Here is a 21,395-nt window from a genome sequence, read left to right as displayed (position 1 = left end):
ACCACGCACCAGCAGCGCACTTTGCAGGGTTCTCAGCGTGCGCAGCACCACAGCAGGAGGCAATGTTGGCTGTGCCTCTTATCTTTCAACATGCGATCCGCGGTGGTTTTTCGGACAGATCAAGCAGTCACACTCGATGTCGCTGCAGCCCAGGGACTTGAGTCACTACGGCGCCAAACACCAGCCGATCTTCTCAGCAGCATCGCCTACCTAACGTCCTGGCGCAACAACTAATTACGACTTTGATGTGAACAAGACTCCTTTCTCACTTACCTGCACAAGTTTGCGCACTCGCACACCTGCCGTCATGTCACGCAGGCTTGAACGAAGCTCAAAGCAAGGCTGCGGAACCAAGATGCGGCACAGCCCCAAGTAGTGCCTACGAACCAATGAAACAACACCCCTCACAGGTCACACAGAACTCCTCTTCATGCGCATATACGGCGTAGTCGAGTCCGCAAATCGGATGCCATTGATCATATCACCATGCAGGACGGTCTCAACGCAGTAATGTAGAATAGCAATAGGCGCAGCGTGACCGCCGCCGATGCATTGTGATCAAGTACCTGGTCCTCGCTGGTGGTACACTGTGTGGGGTATGTTATCTACCTTATTCCCATTCCTATCGACTTCTTGTGCGCAGTTTTCTGCTGGAACCACGTTATGGCGGGTATCGAAGATGCTGGATATACACTGTATACAGTACAATCGGGAGAGTTCTTCCCTACATCAGACTCCGATAACTCGTTTCCACCACTCACAACATCCTTCACCTTTGCATCAGGCTGTGCCGAGCAGTGGAGAATTGTGAACCCGGACTTCCCTACCGAGGTCTTGAACTCCGTCCCTAGTTCCTGTTTCCCTGGAGGCCGAGACGTTAACAGCCCGGGTACATGTCTTCCCAGCTACCGCTTAGTAGCACTGGGCGAGTTCAGAACTCCTGGTTGGACCCCAGGTGGTGTCCGCGCATGGGGTGCCGATTGCTGTAGAAAGTATGTTTACATGCTTGACCACCATCCAGCGTACCATCAACGAAGGAACGACTGTGCAAATATTCACTTCAGCTAACTCGACTAACAGTGACATGACTCCGATGGGCGTCGGGAGAGGGGGTCTTTGCACAAAAGTGTTCAGTACATCAATCACAGCCTATAACCCAGTAGCCTTCACAACCAGCAGCACAAACTCCGTTGGAGAAACCACAACCTACATTGATTCCTTGGACCGCAGCGCAACGGACAATGCAACCATCCTCAGCTCAGGAACCATGACAATGGCCGCCATGGTAGTGTACTGGCAAGAATCCGATCTCGAAAAGTTCGATCCCGAGTACGCAGCGACATTAGCGGATCACCTGTCCATTGGCTTTACTCCCACAGCTACCTCGGGAGTTATGTCTGAAACAGCGACACCGCCTAATCGTAGTCAACTTCCATCAGCAACATCGAATCTCGGTGAGGCTGTAGGAGGATCGAAAGGTTCTGGTCTCAGTAGTGGGGCGAAGGCGGGTATCGGCGTGGGAGTAGGAATTGGAACGCTATTGGTGGCTTTAGCGGGGTTTCTACTGTACAAAAGGAGGGTGGGTAGACGGGAGAAGAAGCTTGATAGGAATTCTGCGATTCAGAATCAACAACCTGAGTTTGTGCAGAGGGCGTCACAGATGCAGACGGCATAAAGGCTAGGATAAATGGTAATCAGGAAGGTTATCAAAGCGGGATTCTCTAATAGTAATGCTAAGGGATAGATCAAACCGGTACCACGCCCAATTATAAGCGAGTTTTGACCGTGCCGCGAGAGGCTGCGCCTCTGCAATTTGCGAAAAGTGACGAAGGAGACACAAAGGAATTCAATTTCGGGATTGTGGCACTGTAGGGAACTCAGCTCGACGACCAATAATTGGTTTCTCCGGCGACGTGTGTGCCTTGTTCATATACGGCACCGCCATCGCGAATATGACATCGACTGCTAATGTCGGTGACGGATTTAGAGCGTGCCGGAACGGGGGCGTCCCGTCTGATCTACCTGGGTCTAGAGACAGTCCCCATATCTGAGGTGTCACCTCCCAAATCAACAACATAAAAGCCTTTCCTCGATCGTTGCCACCTCGGCAGTCTCCTGCCCACCATGGCGGGCATCTCAAATGTCACCCAAAGCATCATGGTCCTCGGTTCCGACAAATTCTACCCGACGCGCAACATCTGGTCAGCCCTCACAACCCCATTCACGTTCGGTTCTCACTGTACTGATAACTGGCGGGTCGGCAATGTCTTGTCACAACCTAGCGATGTCGTTCCAAGAGTTACGCTTTCGATCCCGTATGCGTGTAAAATGCCTGGTGGACAGCCTACCCACAGTCCAGGGACTTGCCTGCCCGGGTTCACCATGGTTGACTTAACAGAGTACAGAACACCAACTTGGACCACCGGTGGTGCTCGCGCATGGGGAGCGCATTGTTGCAAAGAGTATGTTTGACCTTGATTTAGATCTGCCTAGTCAGCCCACAATGGTAACAAACTGTATAAATATTCTCGCTGATCATGGTATCCTGACAGAAATTTCATATCATCCTTGGGAGCGTGCATGTCCAGCTTCACCACGCCCCTCACTGCATACAATCCAGAACGAGTAGGCGGTCAAACCATCTCCGACGGTGACATTTGGTTCTTTGTGACCAGCGATTCGGACTCCAGGAAGAATTCCACCGTGATCAGTACAGGTGTCGCGCAGATGAACGCGATGCTCGTTTACTGGCAAGAGTCGGATCTGGAGAAATTTGACACAGGATATGCGTCGGAGCTTGCTGAGGCGTTGTTGCCGAGTAATACGTTTGCGCCTTCTGTCACGACGACGGTGGGGACCATATTGGGATTGCAAAGCGGAACAGCAGTACCACCAGATCGCAGCCAGCTCGTCTCAGCGACAGCGGACCCAAAATCGAGTCCAGAGCAAGCAGACCGTCCTTCGAGATCTGGCCTCAGTACTGGGGCCAAGATAGGTATAGCCGTGGGAGCAGGCATTGGCGTGGTGCTATTGTTCTTTATCGGATTCTTGCTTTATAAGAGAGTATCGATACTTCATCGCAAGGCGAGACTGGACCATGAAACGGCCAAACAGAATGAACAGCCTGAGTTTGTTCCTGTGAAAGATGGGGGCAACACGGATGAGGCATACACCCCACTCCCTTCTAGCGATGCGAGATGGTCGGTGTTTTTGAGGAAGCAATGACGCAAGAGTGTACCAGATGTATGGCGTTGCTGGGCCGACTTGGGAGTTATGCCATGTTCAATCCGCTTGGATTTATGAGCCCGGTTAGCAGGTCGACTACATGTCTATTATCACGGTGCATTGCATAACGCGCTTTTGTATACTATTTCTGGGTAACACCGTCGAAATGCGGCTACTGCATCTGCTCACCAGTCGACGCGCACCTAGCATCATGCCTGACATCGGAGCAATACTAGCCCACCAGCAACATCGCATATACCAGCAAACCAAGCACGCAGCCACTTGAACCTTGAATGGCGTAATATAGCGCGGCATGCTCACCATGCGCTTCCCGCAGTCGTTTAGTGCGCTGATCTCCCGTCGCAGCACGCGCGCATCGTCTGATTGGTTTTTGTAAATGCTTCACTCCCGATGTTCAACTCAGGCTTCGCAAATATCACCGTGTTCAATGTCAGAGGCTACTTGTCGTTACGATAAAGTGCTTACCGTTGTTACTATTCAGTGAGATCGTCTACGTCATCATACGCCAGCACTAATCCGCATTAGGCTTACAACGAAACGCCTTCTGAAGCGCGACAAGCCGGAAGCAACATGGGGCCTAAAAGCCGCGATAGCTTTCGAATACGTGTTTTGTAGCTTGCTCCAAGTAGAAACTTCCTTCGCCATCTCAATTGATATCCGACTTTGCACAAAAAGCAAGGGGCTGCTGTCGCGACCAAACTTGCTGCTCACCATGAACTACATCTCAAGTAACCACGCATCCATCAAACTCCAAGCACACGGTGCGACCCTAACACGCTGTTAAACAGACCTTGTCAACTCAGATGGCATAATCAACCCCCTCATCGACAACGGCTACCTGCCCCATGCCGCCATCCGCCTAGGCATCCGGCGCCAGCTAGCCGACCGCCTCTCCTCCATTGCCACGACCTCGCTGGAAGCGGGCTACGAGTCGAAAATGAAGTACGTGGAGTTGCTGCGCCAACGGCCCATTGCGATTGAGACGGCGAAAGCAAATGACCAGCATTATGAAGTTGGCACTCAGGTTTTGAAGGGTATGTTGGGGCCGAGGATGAAGTATTCGGCTTGTTTGTATGAGAAGGGTGGGGAGACGTTGGGGGAGGCCGAGGTGAGGATGATGGAGTTGTATGTTAAGAGGGCGGGGTTGAAGGATGGAATGACGGTGTTGGATTTGGGGTAAGTGGTTCTCTATTTTCTTTCTGGATTCTTTGTGGTTCCTGATTCATCCTTCGTTGTGTGTTGGATGTTGGTGGTATGGGGCATATCACGTGTTCACCACATCCCATCTGGCATGCGGAATCAACCTCTCTTTTCTCCGAAGAGACATAAGAACTGACAGCCCATCCTAGCTGCGGCTGGGGCTCCCTGTCCCTCTACCTCGCCGAAATCTTCCCCAACAGCTCCATAACCGGCTTCTCCAACTCGCGCACGCAAAAACAGCACATTGACTCGGTCGCCACGTCCAAAGGCTTCAAGAACCTCCGCATCGTGACCGGCGACGTCGTGGACCACGAATTCGAGCCGGGAAAGTACGACCGCGTCCTTTCCATTGAGCTCTTTGAGCACATGAAGAACTACTCGTTGCTCATGGCCAAGGTCAGCCGCGCTCTCAAACCAGGCGGTAAGTTGTTTGTGCATATTTTTGCGCACAAGGATACGCCGTATGATTTTGAAGGCGGGTGGATGACGGAGCACTTCTTCACGGGTGGCACGATGCCGAGTGCTGATTTGCTTCTGTTTTTCCAAGATGATCTTAGGATTAAGAGGCAGTGGTGGGTTAGCGGCATGCACTATAGTAAGACGTGTGAGGATTGGTTGACGACTATGCTGAGCAACAAGGAGAGTATTTGGAAGGGGTTGGAGGAGACGTATGGCAAGGATGGTGCGTTGACGTGGTGGAATAGGTGGCAGGTGTTTTATCTAGCTTGCAGTGAGCTGTTTAGGTGGGATGGGGGTGATACGTGGGGTGTTAGTCATTATCTGTTTGAGAAGCCTGAATAAGCGGAAAAAGTTGAGATGGGGAGATGGATGGAAGAAATGAATCGTCAGGGGGATGGCTGAATCGTGTATAGTAGGCTGAGTAATCTCTAATCTCACTCTCATCACATGTCGCGCTGAGTCACAATTGTTGTGGGGGAACTTTGGTGCGATTCGATGATTGGAGAACTTGGCAAGAAGCCGCAGTATCGAATGATGCCAGGTATTGTAGCAGTCGCGGAATCGGGAGAATGGACAGATGGTATCATGTTCTTCCGAAATTCAGAGTTCTTGGCGCTGTTTGCGCGCATATTGCAGTCATCGGTTTGAGCCCGTTATTCGCATTCCTTGGTATGTACACCGGCCATGGTTACAGTATATTTTTCAATGTATCCATAGCTTCCCAAGCTCCTCCATCTTGCTCGTCGAGAGCTCAGTGGTCCCACGGGTGCTTCCAGCCCAGAAGCGCTGGTCCGTCCTTCTTCGCGCGGTACATCAACTGCCATTGTTAGCGCCGTGCGTCCCCGCGTCTATGGATACCACGTACGAAGAACCACATGGAGGCGCCGAGGCCGGTAGCCATGAATCGGTACAGCGGTCGGACCGGGTGGATGTGGATGGGGTGGTTCGGCATCTGCGCATATTTGGGCGGGCCCATGCGGGCCAGTGTGGGTTGCATGGTGTTTGTGAGCCTGGGGATATGTCAGCATCGTGGCATGTCTGCATTGTCTGCGCGGGGCGTCGAACCTGCAAGCTGTGTCGTGCAATGGCCGGTTGACGTCTTTGGTGAGTGAGGTGTGGTTAAGGTCGATCGGAAGCTACGCTAGCGCTTCGGCGCCAAGGCCGGCATCACGACTGCGGATCGCGTTCTTTGCTCCTTCATCTGCGAACATTCTAACATCTGCTATCATGTCTACGCAATAGCCTCTGCTTTTCCACTCCCTATCCATGGCAGCGCACGCCATCGCGACCACACATCCTTGGTTGTATCTCATCGCCCGACTCGAAACATAGCGACAACGCGACTTCCTGCGCACAACTGCTCCGCGGACCACTTAGCAGCGACGACGAAGCGTAACGGCGAAGCCTCCATCACCAACACCAGCCACCGCCATCGCCGATATGGCCAACTCAGCGGGCGCAACGCCATCGCGCACCCTGCAGCGGCGCTTCAAGGGATGCAGCAAAATCGCAGACTATGAAATGATGAAGAAACTCGGAGAGGGTACTTTTGGTGAAGTCCACATGGCGCGGCAAAAGGCCACTGGCAGCATCTTTGCGCTGAAGAAGATTTTGATGCACAACGAGAAGGACGGATTCCCCATCACAGCGCTGCGAGAAATCAAGCTGCTGAAGATGCTGTCGCACGAAAACGTCCTCAAGCTCGAGGAGATGGCCGTGGAGCGACCCAAGGCTGAGGGCCGGAAACGCGCCATCTTATACATGGTGACGCCTTACATGGACCACGACCTGTCAGGCCTGCTCGATAACCCCGAAGTCCGGTTCCAAGAAGCGCAGATCAAGTGCTACATGCTGCAACTGTTCAAGGGCCTGCGATATCTCCACGACAACCACATCCTACATCGAGACATGAAAGCCGCCAACCTTCTCATCAACAACCGCGGACGGCTACAGATAGCAGATTTCGGTCTTGCGCGCCACTACGACGAAGCGGTGCCGCAACGGGGCAGGGGCAATGGCGAAGCCAAGCGCGAGTACACTACACTGGTCGTTACCAGATGGTACCGACCACCAGAGCTCCTCCTGCAGCTGAGGAAGTACACCCCAGCCATCGACATGTGGGGCGCAGGCTGCGTCTTTGGCGAGATGTTCAAGCGCAAACCCATCCTCGCCGGCCAGAGCGACATCCACCAAGCGCAAATCATCTTCGAGCTCGTCGGCTCCCCAAACGACACGAGTATGCCCGGCTGGCACGAACTCCCCGGCGCAGACCCCATCCGCGCCTTCGCCCCCAGCACCGGCAACATTGCCCAGCGATTCCGCGAACTCTCGCCCGTCGGGCTCTCCTTAATAAAAGACCTCATGCGCCTCGACTGGCGCAAGAGGATCAACGCCATCGACGCAATCGACCACCCTTACTTCCGCGAATCCCCCCTTCCCATGCGCGAAGAAGACATTCCGCACTTTGCAGACTCGCACGAACTCGATCGACGGAATGCGCGCGGCCAGAAACAAGCACTCCCACCCGCACCCCAAGGCGGCACCGTAGGCGGCGGACCAAACGGCGAGTGGACAGGCCAAGGGCCACCCCCGCAGTCCTGGCACCAAAACGGCGATAGACGATACAATGGCGGGGGGCCGCAGGACCGCGGCCCACCTGGCGTCGACAACAGAGGACCAAGAGGTGGCTACGATAGAAGAAACTACGAACACAGACCCCCGCCGCCACCACCCGGTGGTGGTGACAGACGACCAAATTGGGGCAATGGTGCGGAGAGAGGACATAATGGATTACCCGCGCCGCCGGCAGATGGCAGACATCCGCTTCCTCCTATACCGAGATATGGGCCTGATGGCGTGGACAGGAGACGAGGAGGACCACCCCATCCATCCGCTGGTGCTGCTGCTATTGCTGCGAATGCCAATGGCGGCGATACGTATATCCCTAGTTATGGTGCTGAAGGCCCGCCACGGCGGAGTAGGGAACCTGATGATAGAAATGCGAGACGGGGTTCGAGGGACTCGGGTAACTCGCGTGAAGGTGGTGGGTATACGGATCCTCATCATCATCACCAGCAGCAGCAGCGGAATCGTGGCGCGTATAGAGAGAGGCAGGATGGTCCCGGGAGGGGGTTTGCGGCGAGGGAGAGGGAGAGGAGGGATGGGAGGACGAGGAGTAGGAGTCCGGAGAGGAGGGGGGATGGGAGGAGGGATGGGGGTGGTGGTGGTGGTGGGGGTGGGAGAGAAAGAGAGAGGGATAATAACGATATTTATCGTAGGCGGTAGGAATGCTGGCTTTATCGTAGGCCGGAGGATTGCTTGCTGTGGTGGGGAGTTTGAATGATTGGAGATTTCAAGGTAACCTGTCCAAGATGGTACTGTGTTTTTTTTTCTTTTGGGCAATCAAGGCGTTTCTCCTATCTTCCAAGGTTGGGGAGGGGGAATGGCGTGGTTTTCCTTGTGGTTCATTTATCACGACCTTTTTTGTAGAGCGTATATCTTTTTCGGCATTTCTACGGCGTTGTGCGATGAGGGGAGGGTTTGGTGGAGAAGCGGAGGCGTGACGATTTTTGGGGAGGGGCGGGGTGAATTGTGGTGGTGCCTGTGTGATTATGGATACCAGTATACGATTGGGTAGCATGGGACAGTTTTAGATAGTCGTAGTATGTAGTGAATCAAAGATGATTACATGATGTTTGATGGCGCTGAGCATCTATATCATTTGGCCATGGTCGAATATCGCGGTTTATAGTGATAGGTGAATAGGAGATTTGGCACCTGGTGGCAATAGGTTTCATGATTCCATATGATGAAGAAGGGTTGGTGTATTCGGCTATGTGGTGTGTGACTGTGCCAATTATCGGATACTGCCGTATCGACAAGTTGCTACGCACATATCAAACTCTTTCCTCTGCAGTGTATAGTGTTGAAAATTGAGCAACATCAATTCAGTGTACTGTGATCGTAAGGCAGCTACGATAAACAAGAAAGATCAAGGCAGTGCCCTTTTGCTCCTTCTACATCGATTGGTGAAACCACAAGTCTATGTCAATACTATAGTCTGCTTGGTCGTATTGGGGAACAAAGCATCGAAACATTCTTCCTGGTGTACAGAAAGTTCAGGCGTCCAATGCTGGTCTACGTCTCTGAATCTCCAAGAAATGCAGCCAATGCGCCGATAGACTCGATTCAAACCACTGGTAATTCCTTCGTTCGTTGATGGCAATGATGTCACAACTAGAGCCACATAGTACCACGTGAAGAAGCTCTTATGGTAGGTGCTAAGCGGAACGACAGTATACATCGCATCTTTTGAGGATTGATCCTGCAGTTCGTCCCAGTACACCGACATGTGGCTCAATTGTGGACTGGAAGAGATCGGGAATCCGTCCACTTTATTCCGGGTGTTCTTTGTCGGTAAATACATCTTACATATGCGAGCAAGAAGTTTTAGAGCAGCCTGTTTCAAATTTCCAAAAGGGTTATTTGTTTGATCAAGGAACGCCCAGGAGTCTTTTAGCTCCACCCAGGATCGCTTTCTTGAGTGTGCGAAAGCCATATCAGTATATGTAATACGGCCAGGAACTGATGCCCAGCTCCATGATGGGGCGATGGCGAGGCAAGATGCTCTCGAAGTCGTAGAGCATGCTTTCTCAGAGAACCAGGCAAGGCATTCAGAGAGGTGATGAATCCAGATACCCGCGAAATATGTCTTTCCAAATCGCTTTGCTGGAACAGATCTCGCGATTGACGATAGTGCTATCAAACGGTCCGTTGATCGCGAAAAGTTTGACATCGAATAGAATTCGATGAAGTGCAGCCATCTTTGAAATGTGAGACGCGAGGCATGTTGCGATCCCATATCTCCGCCATATGCATGAGGGGTATGGTCTCTGTCAGTCGCATCAAGGGCTTGGCACTCCCAGAACACCCCCTCTTCAGTAAAATGTAGCATCTTTCGGGAGAGCAAGCGCTCTTGTGCGACCCAACCGCGTCTGTTCAAGCTGGAAGCGACCACTGAGTCATAGAATGTCGGTCTCGGTAACCAGAAGAACAAAGGCCGTTTGGACTCGCAGGAAATGCTACACGACGCAGCGCAGTCGGTCCCAACCTTGTGCAAGAAACCATCGTTGGGATTGTCGGAGCAAGTTGCAGCGATAGTACAAACTGAATTTTGGTAGATCAGCCACATACGTGGCCCTTCAGCATTCCAATCCGTATAGTCCCCATGTGCACTAGGTTGGATGATGCAAAGGGCGTCGATCCACATGTAGCGGATTTCCAGACCACGAGCAACGACAATCGCATCTTTGAAAGTTTGTGGCATGTCGGCATAACGAAGGAATCGATGACCATGAAACTGCGTGCTCAATATGCAATCCAGTTGCCCGTCACCCCATCGGTAGCTGAGGGTACAATACTTGGAGAGCTCATCGACCGTCGCGCGACCCGTACAGATATACTCCTGAACATCTAGCGTGAGAATGTCGTTCTCACCAGAAAGGTCGAGCAGACGACGCGGAAGTGAAACCGCCCTCGTCGACGGATCCATTTTCTCTGGCTGACAGCGAAAATGAGCATCGTGTCCTCTGGGGTCACAAGCTTCCAAAAGCTCGCGGGCACGCCGAACTGGGTCGAAATAGGTCTCAATAACGGGACCCCCCCCCGAAGCCCCTCAAGGTGAAGATTTCGTAATAGTTGGTGTCGTTGAACAATCTCAAGATCATTTCTGTTTGCCTCGAACGACCAAGCACGATCTTCCCGTGATAGTCTCCGAGCACTATGGCTCTGTTATTGTGGAGACGTCGAATATTCGCTCGAGCAACGTTTTCTATACTTTTTCGAATGAAGAAGCACAGTTCGCAACCGGTCTTGGATAGTCTGATGAGTTCGGGTCCCGACAGCCATGTACGGACTATCGTATAGTCGACTTTTGGACGCAGCAATGGGATCACAGCTTCGCTGCACTCAGGACACCGAGTCATCACCAAGGTCCTTTGAGAAGTGAGGTTCAATAGGAATGAAAGCTTGGTTGTTCTGAACAGCGATTGATCAGATAAACACCGCCGCAGTGTGGGATGTTGCCAGCTGGTGGACGCATGCGTATGCCCCTGAACAGGCAGAATCGGTTCTGCCAAAGGAGGGTTACAGAAAAACACAAGGCAAAGATTGCGTGGCAGATCTCGAAGCCCACGTCAAGGAGAACGCTTCTAGGTGAAGGGGGAAGCAAAGCAGACATGGAGGAAGAAGGGGATAGATCATGGTTCTGCGGGGTACAGCACCAGGCTGAACCTGCTAAGCCTCTCTTGCTGCGCCTCTGCGGCTGAAACATCAGGCCCCCGACCTCGTTGATCGACCAATCGTAAACACTTGGACAAGCTGCGAGAATCTGCATATACTGTGAACTAGATGGTATGACGGTAGGTATGTATCAAAAAGTTCCTGTGTATGAGTAAAAGGTCTATTCGTACGCACATGGCTCGGACTCCTCTCAGACCATCATATCGCAGTTCCAAAGAGTAGACGAAGTGTTAGTTCCGACGGCATGCATTAGTGACCAGCATGTGACGACGTCACATTCCGTAGATCATGCAGCGAGCAGTCCGACTCGAGTATCTTCAACAGCAGGGTTGGGTAATCCCATCCTAAACCGGCAGCAGCTAATGCAGTCAGGCTAGCTTGCCGCTCTCTCCCGGGTCTACCAGGGCCTGTCATGTTCTGACCGCACGTCAGCATGTCAGGAAAAGCAAGCGCGTATCGACTTACCGGCTTCATGTTGACGTCGAACAAAGCAAACGGTGACGATTCACTCTCTTCGAATCGGCGAACATCAATTCTCATAGGAGCAGTACACTGGAGTAATTTTGCTACCTCAACACACTGAGACTGTATCTCACTATAGTGTGGGTCAGATTCATGTTCACTCTCAGATAGACATCGTGAATTCTGAAGAACAGCAACTATGCCGTTATACGGTGCCACACCTATCTACAGTCAGCAGAGATTCCTCCAGCTTGATACCTGGGTCCAACAGACCGTCAGCGTGATTGAATCGTTCCACAACTGGCATCGCCCAGTAGTCATTCTGTCCTGTGGCTGGCGAAGGCGGCATCACGCTGACGGTCGCTTCCTGCCCAGCAAGATAGTCTTCGATGATCACGGATGTCTCCTCCTTCAACAAACCACGGCAGTGCTCGTTCAGTTCTTCTGGCGAACGGCATACCTTGACGCCATAGCTACCTCGACCTCGGACAGGCTTTGCAACCACGGGATATTCTAGATCAACTCGAAGAAGCTCCGCAAGAGCTTGCTCGTCGTGAACATCGTAGGCGCTGGGTAGCGTAAAGCCGCCGCGAGCACGGAGAAGATTGTTGACAAAAGACTTATCATCGTATAGTTCGACCAGTTTGGGTGGCTGACCAACAACGTTCAATGTCTTAGCCACACTTGTCAGACTGGGCGATGTTTGCAGTGGATGATTCGCGAAGAGTATGGTGTTCGCCCAGAAGTGTGTTGCTCCCTTCTTGATCGCGTCCATCATTCCACGTTCTGAATCTCCAAAACACCAGTCTGCATCTCTTTCAGGGTCGGGAGCGGAAACTGGGGTGATGATATCTATCGCGCCCTGGTGTTTCAGCACGTATGCGATGTCCGCTCCAGAATCTCTGTACCCTTGGTACAACTGTCAGCCATAGTTGAATCCCCACGTGCAAGATGCACAACTCCGTACCTCCAGGCTTCTTAGGCTTGCGCACTCCGTTGATCAACGGTGGCTCGAGTTCTTGATAGAGCACCGCCACACGTGGCGTGGAGGTGGTCGACATGTGCCGAGAGGCAGCGGCAACTTGCCGAGCTGAGATTTGTGGCTGCGCGCTGCGCTGTGTCAAAGCGATCATGATGTGTGGTTGAGCATATCAGTGTTCTTGGGAATGTTTTAACTATGAAGTTTAAGAGGACAGTCTAGGAAGAGTAGACGCGGAAAGCCGTCGGAAATGTTTCCGAACGCGCCATGCACAGATCATGAAGCATTGCGTTCTGTACAACCACATTCTTGTCTACTACTGTAGCATCACAGAACTACCGCTCTCAACTACCAGCATTCGCGCGGGCCGATTCCGAAATTACTCTTTCGGGTTGCTAGCTAGCCGCGTACGGCAGGTACGCAATTTTAGGAACCTGCGGGAGGATGTACGCAAGTGCGGGTAATTTAACTACGTTGTAGTTTTGTTGCTGAACGACGGATGTAACCCAAAGCAAATAGATAGAGAACCAGGATCAGGTCCCGATCGATACCACCACCGAGATCTGTTTATCGAAGGAACAAACCTTAGCCGAGCACCCCTGTGTTGACCCACCCGCGTTACGTATACGTGTACCCACAGCATGCCAGGAACAGTCGCGATGATTAGTTTGTACAATCCACATGGAGGTACGATGAAGGAGTCCATGTCGGGGTTATTTAATCCTTCTGTCTCCTACTCACGAAGGTCACAATCGACAGCAGCAGCTCACCCGTAGATCTGAACTCGGCGCCTTCAATCATGCTTCTCGGCGCTTTTGCAACCCTCGTAGGTCTCGCTGCAGGCGTACCTTCGAGTTCACATGCTCGTGCAGCGCAAGCAGCTGGAGATCTTGTTGTCACTAAGGTTCCCGACTATGTGCGCCCCTATGTCGTGCGTGCATACTCCCTAGACGGAGTTCGAGTCGGGTCTCAAGTCTACCGCTTCCCGGTTACCGGTCCTTCTTCGGACTACGCCTTCACACTTATCAGCACTGCTGCCCCGGCTAGTACAAGCCTTGGTGTACTGCCTCATGTATGTCTCTATGAAATGGCAAGGTATAGTCAAATGCTAACAGATCAAGACTCACGCGATCCACTACGAGAACTTCTACTGCCTCAAGGGACGGTACGCTCTCTGGACGAGCAAAGACAACGCCACATCAGGAAGGATCCTGACACCGGGTGACTACGGTGCCGTTCCTCATGATACAACCCACACTTTCCAGCTGCTTGATCCATTTGTCGAGCTTGTCGGCGTGATCCAGCCTGGTGGTTTCGAAGACCTCTTCTACTTCCTCGCAAGCGACAACTACACCTCCAGCACCAACTCGCCCTTCCCACAAGGAAACTTCTCCGATCCCGGAGGCGACTCCAGCCTAATCACCACACTCGAGGGCTACGATGTTTACGCAGAGCTGACTTTCAGCCCACCGATGGACTTTGGCGCAAACGGTGCTACTGAGGAGGATGCAATCTGGCACAGCGGCAGCAATGAGCTCGGTAGTGATTCTAAGACACCCTTCTTCATCGCCAAGGGTTACGGACCAAAGTATCTCGCTGGCGACAAAGATTCCTCATACACTATTGTCGAGCCTTTTATCACGACCCAGCAGTCTGACGGCAACTTCACCGAAGGCACCATGACTTTGTCGAAACCTGCCACAGGAGCTGAGCCTGTTATATATTCGCTGCCCGGCCATACTGCGCTTGAAGTCGTTGACGGTCTAGTCAGCGTTGACGTTGGTGGTTTCGAAGGCACTACCACTCTCTCTGTTGGAGATGTTGTTTTCATCCCTGCCAATACTACCTTCAGTTTCTGGGGCGAGTCTGTGTACTCGAAGGTTCTATATGTCGGTGCTGGAACTGATACAGTGGATGCTAGGATCAGGAAGGATGCTAAGGAATGGGATTCAGCTACCTGGCCACAGTAAGCTGTGGCTCGACGTGACTGTGGCTGTAAGAACTGCTGTAGATTTTAGTACTGCATCTTTATTGCCTGGGCGCTACGGGACTGGTGTTGGGAGTGGCGTACCGATAATTGAAGTCGCGCGTGTTGAATAGAGGCCTATGTTGTGCACAAACCATGCAGGATTGAGGCAAGAGGCGAGTTCATCTCTGTCACTTTATATTTGGAAGCCAAGGTGGGGTTCGGGAAAAGAAGAGTACAGAGATGCGTACCTTAATCGAGTCATACCTGAAGATCTTGCAACCTGTGGAAGGCTGAGATGACCGATGTTGTATCCATGGCTGGTCAGGTCTGGAATTTGTGTCGCGCTACCCTACACATGAGAACCGAAAATCCTTCGGAACAGATGCGAGCAAGATAGTTTGCTGTCATTGCAACGTTTCCGCGTCGGTCCTCGTGGGCGTTTGATCGCGCTTGCGTAGTAGAAGCTTACACCCCTCTCCCACGCTAATAATTGCAGTGTAGCAGATGATAAGGCAGGTTTTCGTGTTCATCTTCCGGCTCCCCGTCCCGCCATGTGCATGGTTCAGTCCCCTCCTCCGCGCTAGAGATCGCGGTGCATGCGCATGCACGACACAGAAGGATTGACTACCTATCGTTTGTTCTGAGGGACCCACTATGCGTTACCTGCAGTTTCCCCCTCCCGCGCTAAAGATTGCAGTGCAGTCGACCATTCGTCGCATTCGACCATTCGTCGCTTTCCACCATTCGTCGCTTTCCACCATTCGTCGCTTTCCACCATTCGTCGCTTTCCACCATTCGTCGCTTTCCACCATTCGGTGCATTCCACGCATCGCCGGATTCCAAGCATCGCCGGATTCCAAGCATCGATGAGTTTCACATATTGATAGATTGAGGCACAAACAATCGCCCATTGCCGTACCAATCAGGCCTCTAACAGACCCAAAGACGCATTCTCAACCACTAATAAATACCATGATATGTGGAAAGAGGTCTTGGTCACAGACATTACTATTCCAGCATGTTACGGCATGTTAGCAGAGTGTTCGTCTACTGAAACTCTATCTACCATCATCCCAGAATCCTCTATCTACCATGCAGTAAGCTTAGCTCTTCGTTCCAGACTTCCATTATTTTATGGACATTGCTCTGCATGTTTATCTTTACAAAATGTCAGTCTGATAATGGAAATGGATAAGAGCGCTTGCGACGTGAGAAACACTGAGTATTGTATTTACCAGACTTAAGTTGGTCATTGATCACTTCATCTCGTACAAACTGTAAGACTGGTTTATTACTCCTAGCAGGGCGAGACTTTCGCTTGCAAAAGATTTTAGGCTCAAACTACTGAAGCAGCTGCATCATGATTCGCGCCATCCAAAGCATACAAAGCCACACCGGTACTATACGTCAAGCAGTGAGCGATGACCCTTGTTCTTAGACGTCCTAATCATGATGAGCATTTAGCATCACCCTCATTCTACCACTGAAATATCCACCCAGAGGAGCCCTCAGACCTCTTCGTCAACCAACTCATCGCCAAGAACCTCATCGTCCTCCACTGGCTCAGCCTTAACCCGCTTAGCCAGTGGAACATACTCTTCCTCTACATCAACACTTCCATCTTCATTATCACTTGCCTCAGCATACTTCGGCTTCACCTTTCCGTTCAGACAGCGCTTACCGCGCGCCGCAGTCGGACTCAGCACCTCGTCGTCATCGACAAGACCAGACGGGCCATCACTGTCGACCTCCTCAGAGACTTGCTTCTTCTTGCGGGGGGTCGACTTGGCGCGGGCACGGGGGGTAGACTTTGGAGTATTCGCAGCGGAGGACTTGGACGGCGTGTTGGTGGCGGAATTGAGGTTGGTCTGGCCGGAGACATTCTTCTTCTTCCACGAGTACAAGCGGTTCTCGACAGCTTTGGCTGTGCATTCTAGGTGGGTGTGTTAGTTTACTAAATGGCGAGAGCAGCAGGAGCAGCAGCAGCAGTAGTAGAGAGGAATATTGAGGATGTGGGGCTGGATACGATGCTGGAGGCGGGAGTGGGATCGGATCAGTGAGGGATACACATACCCATGCCAGCGGCAGAAACGCGCTCAGCGATCTTGGTACAAAGGCTCTTGTTGAAGGAGATGTTGCATTCTTCAAAGACGCCGTGGAGAAGCTGCAGGTTAGGTCAACGACAGCGACATCATTGATGCAATTGCGGGGGAGCTGGAAGTGCACTCACGATGGCATCCAACTCTGAGGTCCACTTGATTGGCATCGTGAAGACAAGGGAGAAGTTCTATCAGGCCATTAGCATACGGATGATTGAGCGAGCATTCTGGACTTACAATCTGTTGTTGTGTTTTGTAGAGCAGTTCAGGATGCTGTGAGGCAGGACAGAAAAAGGTTGATGGAAGGTGACGCCAGGCAGTTGTTGGTAGGTGTTGGGATGTAGAAGGAAAGTTGGGGAGGTTGTGAGAATGACCTGGTTTTATACCCTCACTAAGGAGCGAGGAGGATGAGAGCAGGCTGGTGAGCCCAAGTGAAGGTGAGTCCGTCACCCAACCAGGAGATTGGCATCCTGCTCTCACCCTCATCCCGGCCCCACATCAAGGCGATGGGTGACGAACAAAGATGGAGACATAAATTGTAAGACATGAAGGAGCGAGAAGTGAAAAGATCCTGTCTTGTCCAGATTCACGTAGCACATCTCCACGGTCGTTGGCGTGGGATGAGAGCATGAATGCACTGGATGGGGAGCTGGGGTATCGAATGCATATGAAAAAATAGAATAGAAACCTTCCCGCCAACTTGAGATAAGAGAACTAAGAAACAGATCTACCAAAACCTCTCGAAAGTAAACCATTTCTCCGGCGTCTTCGACAACTCCACCCCCCGACTTCTAGCGATGCATGATAAGAAAAACACAGAACTCCTGATCCACCCTTCGTAACTATCTCTGTGCCTCCTCCATGATCTCCTCGAAGGTCCTTTCCACATCCTCATTCCCCTCACTCCCAGCTTCTCCCTCTTCACCACCACCATCCATCTTCTTCACAGCATCTACCTCCACCTCCTCCTCCCTCGCCCCACCAACACCAAGCCCAGGATCCTCCGTCTCCACTGTCCCCCTCTTCCCATGATGCCACTCCTTCCATAGATCCAGCACTTGCTTCTGATTCTTCCTATTCGCCACCACAATCTTTAATTCCTTGGGAATAGGATACCTAGGAGCGCATTAGCGCAAAAAAGAGTCAATTTCCCATGTCTCACGTGTGCGCGAAAAATCCACACCGGAACAGTAAGATATAAACTTACATGCGATCCATGAAATCCTGTTTATCAGCTTGCTTCTCCGTCATCGTCGGTCGCTTATCCATGGTTTCCGCTTCTCGGACAAAATACCGCGCCCAGCGGACTTCGTATGCGAAGACGGAGGAGCGGCGCCAGGGGTTAAGGGCTTGCGAAACGGGTTGGTCTTGTTCGGTCTTGAGGTCCGCTAGGATTACGCGGCAGAGGCTGGTGACGGAGAGGTTGGCGGAGGGATTTTGAGAGCGTGAAAGCCAGAGGGCGCGGAGGCGGTGGACAATGTTCTCGTAGGCGAGTTGGGGGAGGAGGCCACAGGGGGGTAGGGGGGTGCTGAAGAGGGTGGGCACTGTGCGGTTAGTAGGCGTTCCTAGTCGCATAGCGTGGCTCTTTTGGTTCTCATGTGTTTGGAGAAACGGACGTACTGGGTGTATCTTTCTCGAGTTCTTTGTCGTTAGACGCGCCATCAACATCTTGTGGGTCGACAGCCGGTTTGGAATCTTCCTTGGGTATGGCCTCGTGCGAGACGTCGCACCAATCATCATCTTCTCGACTACCTATGTACATGTCAACCTTCGCATTAGCCATAATCCCCATGCCGATCTTGGCGTACCCTGCATCGTCGGTATCTGCTCTGTCGATTCGGCTAGACTGCTAATAAGAAACGAAGGCACCCAGGGCATGCAACGCGATGGTATGAAAAGCCGCGTAATGGAACCGCCGAATTAAACGCGCCGACAGCAAAAGGATTAGAGATCAAGAGTCGAGTTGTTGTGGTTTTGATGTGAAAGCCATAGCATGAGCTAGAGCAACCAAGCAAATAGAAACTCTCCGTTTGCGCGTACCTGCCCGCCCAAACGCGGGTGGTGCAGAACAACAGCTCATGACGTCAGTGCGTGGCTAGACCCTGGAAATTGGTGCGGTATCACGAGACGTCGAAATACGGTTAGGACACTTTTGACTGGAAAGAGGCTTTGGGACGAATAAGACGGGAATACTGGACCATTGTCGCAAACTGGACCATTGCTTTTGACTTGAAAAATCCTCATGAGCTTTTACATGTCTTCCGGCTCATACTGCGACCTAGTCAACTACCCTTTTACAAAGCCTTGCCCATGAACTTCCTCTTGGTGTAGCTCAGCCACCACTTGCTCGGTGTGTTGGTCTCGTCCGCGTACACCCTGTTGAGTAACCGTGTAGCCAGCTCTTGTCGCATCTGCATAATGTACTGTCGCAGCACCTCAGCTCCGTTCCTGTCCGCGGGGGCCTCGAAAGCCTGGTTCAGCGGGAATCCAGCGTCGCCTGGAATCGCAAAGTTGGTGTCGAGCGCAATGTTCATGACAGCCTGTCCGCATGATCAGCTTCCGTCCCGCCTTCCTGACAAGACTTCTCAAGGATACCATACCTTTTCAGCTTCTCTCCGGCTCATGCCCGGCTTGATCTTGCCCAATACCTCGCTGACGTACAGGATGCCATAGATGAGCACGCGATCGGCCGGTCCCTTGATTTCAAAGTTGCGGAAGAATGTGTTGGCGCGGAAGAGGGCGAGGATCTCGTCTAGAGGGTCGTATGAGTCGTGTGAGGCATCGATGGTAAGCTCTGTGACGTCGGCGGGCAGGGCTGGCAGTTGGATGGCAGGGCCACGGGTTCGTGTGCGGAGTGGGAGGAGGGCGAAGTTGCCTGGCGGGCCGTTAGTTTGTGCTGTACATGGCGAAGCTTGAGGGGGCAGCTGTACCAATCAATTGCTGATTGGGCTCATCGAGGAAGACAGAGTGGTAAGCCTGGGAGATGTTAGCTGCCTGATGTCCTCGAATGCATACTTGGAAGCGTGTGTGTTGATTATGTATCTGTGACTTACGGGCATGGTGGGTGATGTTGCCAATGTGGTGTTGTGTCTGGCGGTGTTCTTGTTGTCTTGGAGCTCGGCGGAGGTGACGGGGCAGCTCCGCTTGGTGAGGTGTGCTCGTAGGGCTGACCAGGCGGGGGTGACTAAGCGGCCAATCAACGCGTCTCTGCGCGCGGCGCGTCTCCCCAACTTTCTTGCTAGCAGACTACATACCGCCAATCCGCCAGTTGTACTCCCCAAATCCGACCTCAATATCCAATAAAGCAGCCGGCAGCACCAGTTCAGCCATCGCAATGTCCGACTTCGAAGATGAGATGGACGTGGATGCGCCCGCCGTAGACAACTCTATCACATTTGGCGGAGACCAGAAGAAAGGCAAGAGGAGCGCTGCAAACCTGCCTGTTGAGGCTGAGGACTCTTTGCCATGGTGAGACTCCAGAAGGATCTACTTTCCAGACAGCTGCTGACCATGCACAGGGTAGAGAAGTATAGGCCAAACTCTCTAGATGACGTCGAAGGCCACAAGGATATAATAGCTACTATCAACAAATTCGTAGACTCAAATGTACGATCTGCTTCTCTTTTCACGAAACTCCGCTAAATTCTACAGCGACTGCCTCACCTCCTCCTATATGGCCCACCAGGTACCGGAAAGACGTCGACCGTCCTCGCACTCGCACGTCGCATATACGGGAACAAGAACATGCGACAAATGGTCTTGGAACTCAACGCTTCAGATGACAGAGGTATCGACGTCGTGCGAGAGCAGATCAAAACATTCAGTAGCACAAAGCAGATCTTCGCTGCGGCGCCTAAAGCAGGAGACTCATCGCTTGCGACATTCAAGCTCATCATCCTGGACGAGGCAGATGCCATGACTGCGACCGCCCAGATGGCCCTGCGACGCATCATGGAGAAGTACACCGCCAACACACGCTTCTGTATCATCGCAAACTACACACACAAACTTTCTCCTGCGCTGTTGTCGCGGTGCACGAGGTTCAGGTTTTCTCCGCTCAAGGACCAGGACATCAGGAATTTAGTTGACAAAGTCATCGAGGAGGAGAAGGTCAACGTCACACAAGATGCCACCGACTCGCTTGTCACGCTCAGCAAAGGAGACATGAGGCGCGCGCTAAATGTACTGCAGGCGTGCCACGCATCGAGCACGCCGCTTCAAACACCGGGCAAGCCTGCATCCGACCCGAGCACTATCGTACGCGATCAGATCACGCAGACTACCATCTACGACTGCATAGCAGCCCCGCACCCCTCAGACATCAAGTACATCATCGAGACGTTGCTATCGAAGAACGATATGACGGAGTGTTTGAGGACGGTCAACAACCTGAAGATCATGAAGGGACTTGCGTTGGCAGATATCCTGACGGCGATTAGTGAGGAGCTGGTCAGTAACGACGTTCCACCCCAGGTCATGGTGACGTGGATGGCAGGCCTGGCAGATATAGAGTACAGGTTGAGTGGAGGCGGAAGCGAAGCCATCCAGACAGGCGCAGCGATTGGCGTTGTAAGGACAGGCGTAGAGTTGCTAGAGACGGGCAAGAAGTAGCGCTACCCACATGAGTTGTGGCAGAAGATGCATGCAGGAGTGTTGGCAAAATGATACCATACGATGCGCA

General features: G+C 52.3%; 8 protein-coding genes across 8 annotated transcripts; 4 read left to right on the top strand and 4 right to left on the bottom strand.

The window, feature by feature from the left end:
• Positions 1–663: 663 nt before the first annotated feature.
• Positions 664–5,247, top strand: GT037_009112 (uncharacterized protein; the record flags this gene model as incomplete). Its single annotated transcript, XM_038934159.1, has 6 exons — positions 664–992; positions 1,081–1,522; positions 2,083–2,462; positions 2,553–2,995; positions 4,035–4,422; positions 4,596–5,247. The coding sequence occupies 6 exons, from the start codon at positions 664–666 to the stop codon at positions 5,245–5,247; spliced, it is 2,634 nt and encodes an 877-aa protein (XP_038782961.1).
• A 409-nt stretch (positions 5,248–5,656) lies between these two features.
• On the bottom strand, positions 5,657–5,902 carry GT037_009111 (uncharacterized protein; the record flags this gene model as incomplete). The annotated part of the gene is made up of 2 exons (XM_038934158.1): positions 5,657–5,722; positions 5,771–5,902. 2 exons carry the CDS (start codon positions 5,900–5,902, stop codon positions 5,657–5,659), a joined length of 198 nt encoding a protein of 65 aa, XP_038782960.1.
• A 443-nt stretch (positions 5,903–6,345) lies between these two features.
• GT037_009110 (serine threonine-protein kinase bur1) lies at positions 6,346–8,190 on the top strand (the record flags this gene model as incomplete). The annotated part of the gene is made up of 1 exon (XM_038934157.1): positions 6,346–8,190. One exon carries the CDS (start codon positions 6,346–6,348, stop codon positions 8,188–8,190), a length of 1,845 nt encoding a protein of 614 aa, XP_038782959.1.
• Positions 8,191–10,550: 2,360 nt separating this feature from the next.
• Positions 10,551–12,800, bottom strand: GT037_009109 (glutathione synthetase atp-binding domain-like protein; the record flags this gene model as incomplete). Its single annotated transcript, XM_038934156.1, has 5 exons — positions 10,551–10,899; positions 11,528–11,622; positions 11,671–11,888; positions 11,941–12,576; positions 12,635–12,800. The coding sequence occupies 5 exons, from the start codon at positions 12,798–12,800 to the stop codon at positions 10,551–10,553; spliced, it is 1,464 nt and encodes a 487-aa protein (XP_038782958.1).
• A 645-nt stretch (positions 12,801–13,445) lies between these two features.
• Positions 13,446–14,616, top strand: GT037_009108 (uncharacterized protein; the record flags this gene model as incomplete). The annotated part of the gene is made up of 2 exons (XM_038934155.1): positions 13,446–13,718; positions 13,768–14,616. The coding sequence occupies 2 exons, from the start codon at positions 13,446–13,448 to the stop codon at positions 14,614–14,616; spliced, it is 1,122 nt and encodes a 373-aa protein (XP_038782957.1).
• A 1,507-nt stretch (positions 14,617–16,123) lies between these two features.
• Positions 16,124–16,881, bottom strand: GT037_009107 (uncharacterized protein; the record flags this gene model as incomplete). The annotated part of the gene is made up of 3 exons (XM_038934154.1): positions 16,124–16,548; positions 16,689–16,779; positions 16,846–16,881. 3 exons carry the CDS (start codon positions 16,879–16,881, stop codon positions 16,124–16,126), a joined length of 552 nt encoding a protein of 183 aa, XP_038782956.1.
• Positions 16,882–17,556: 675 nt separating this feature from the next.
• Positions 17,557–19,897, bottom strand: GT037_009106 (actin-related protein 2 3 complex subunit 4; the record flags this gene model as incomplete). The annotated part of the gene is made up of 6 exons (XM_038934153.1): positions 17,557–17,830; positions 17,922–18,279; positions 18,335–18,555; positions 19,013–19,254; positions 19,315–19,589; positions 19,645–19,897. Coding segments are annotated over 6 exons (1,623 nt in total), but the record flags the coding sequence as incomplete, so codon positions are not given.
• A 151-nt stretch (positions 19,898–20,048) lies between these two features.
• GT037_009105 (p-loop containing nucleoside triphosphate hydrolase protein) lies at positions 20,049–21,325 on the top strand (the record flags this gene model as incomplete). Its single annotated transcript, XM_038934152.1, has 3 exons — positions 20,049–20,182; positions 20,233–20,320; positions 20,366–21,325. The coding sequence occupies 3 exons, from the start codon at positions 20,049–20,051 to the stop codon at positions 21,323–21,325; spliced, it is 1,182 nt and encodes a 393-aa protein (XP_038782954.1).
• Positions 21,326–21,395: the final 70 nt, after the last annotated feature.

Source organism: Alternaria burnsii (assembly GCF_013036055.1).
Source record: "Alternaria burnsii strain CBS107.38 chromosome Unknown 700, whole genome shotgun sequence".
NCBI classification, from domain to species: domain Eukaryota; kingdom Fungi; phylum Ascomycota; class Dothideomycetes; order Pleosporales; family Pleosporaceae; genus Alternaria; species Alternaria burnsii.
This window is presented reverse-complemented; position numbering and strand designations above follow the sequence as displayed.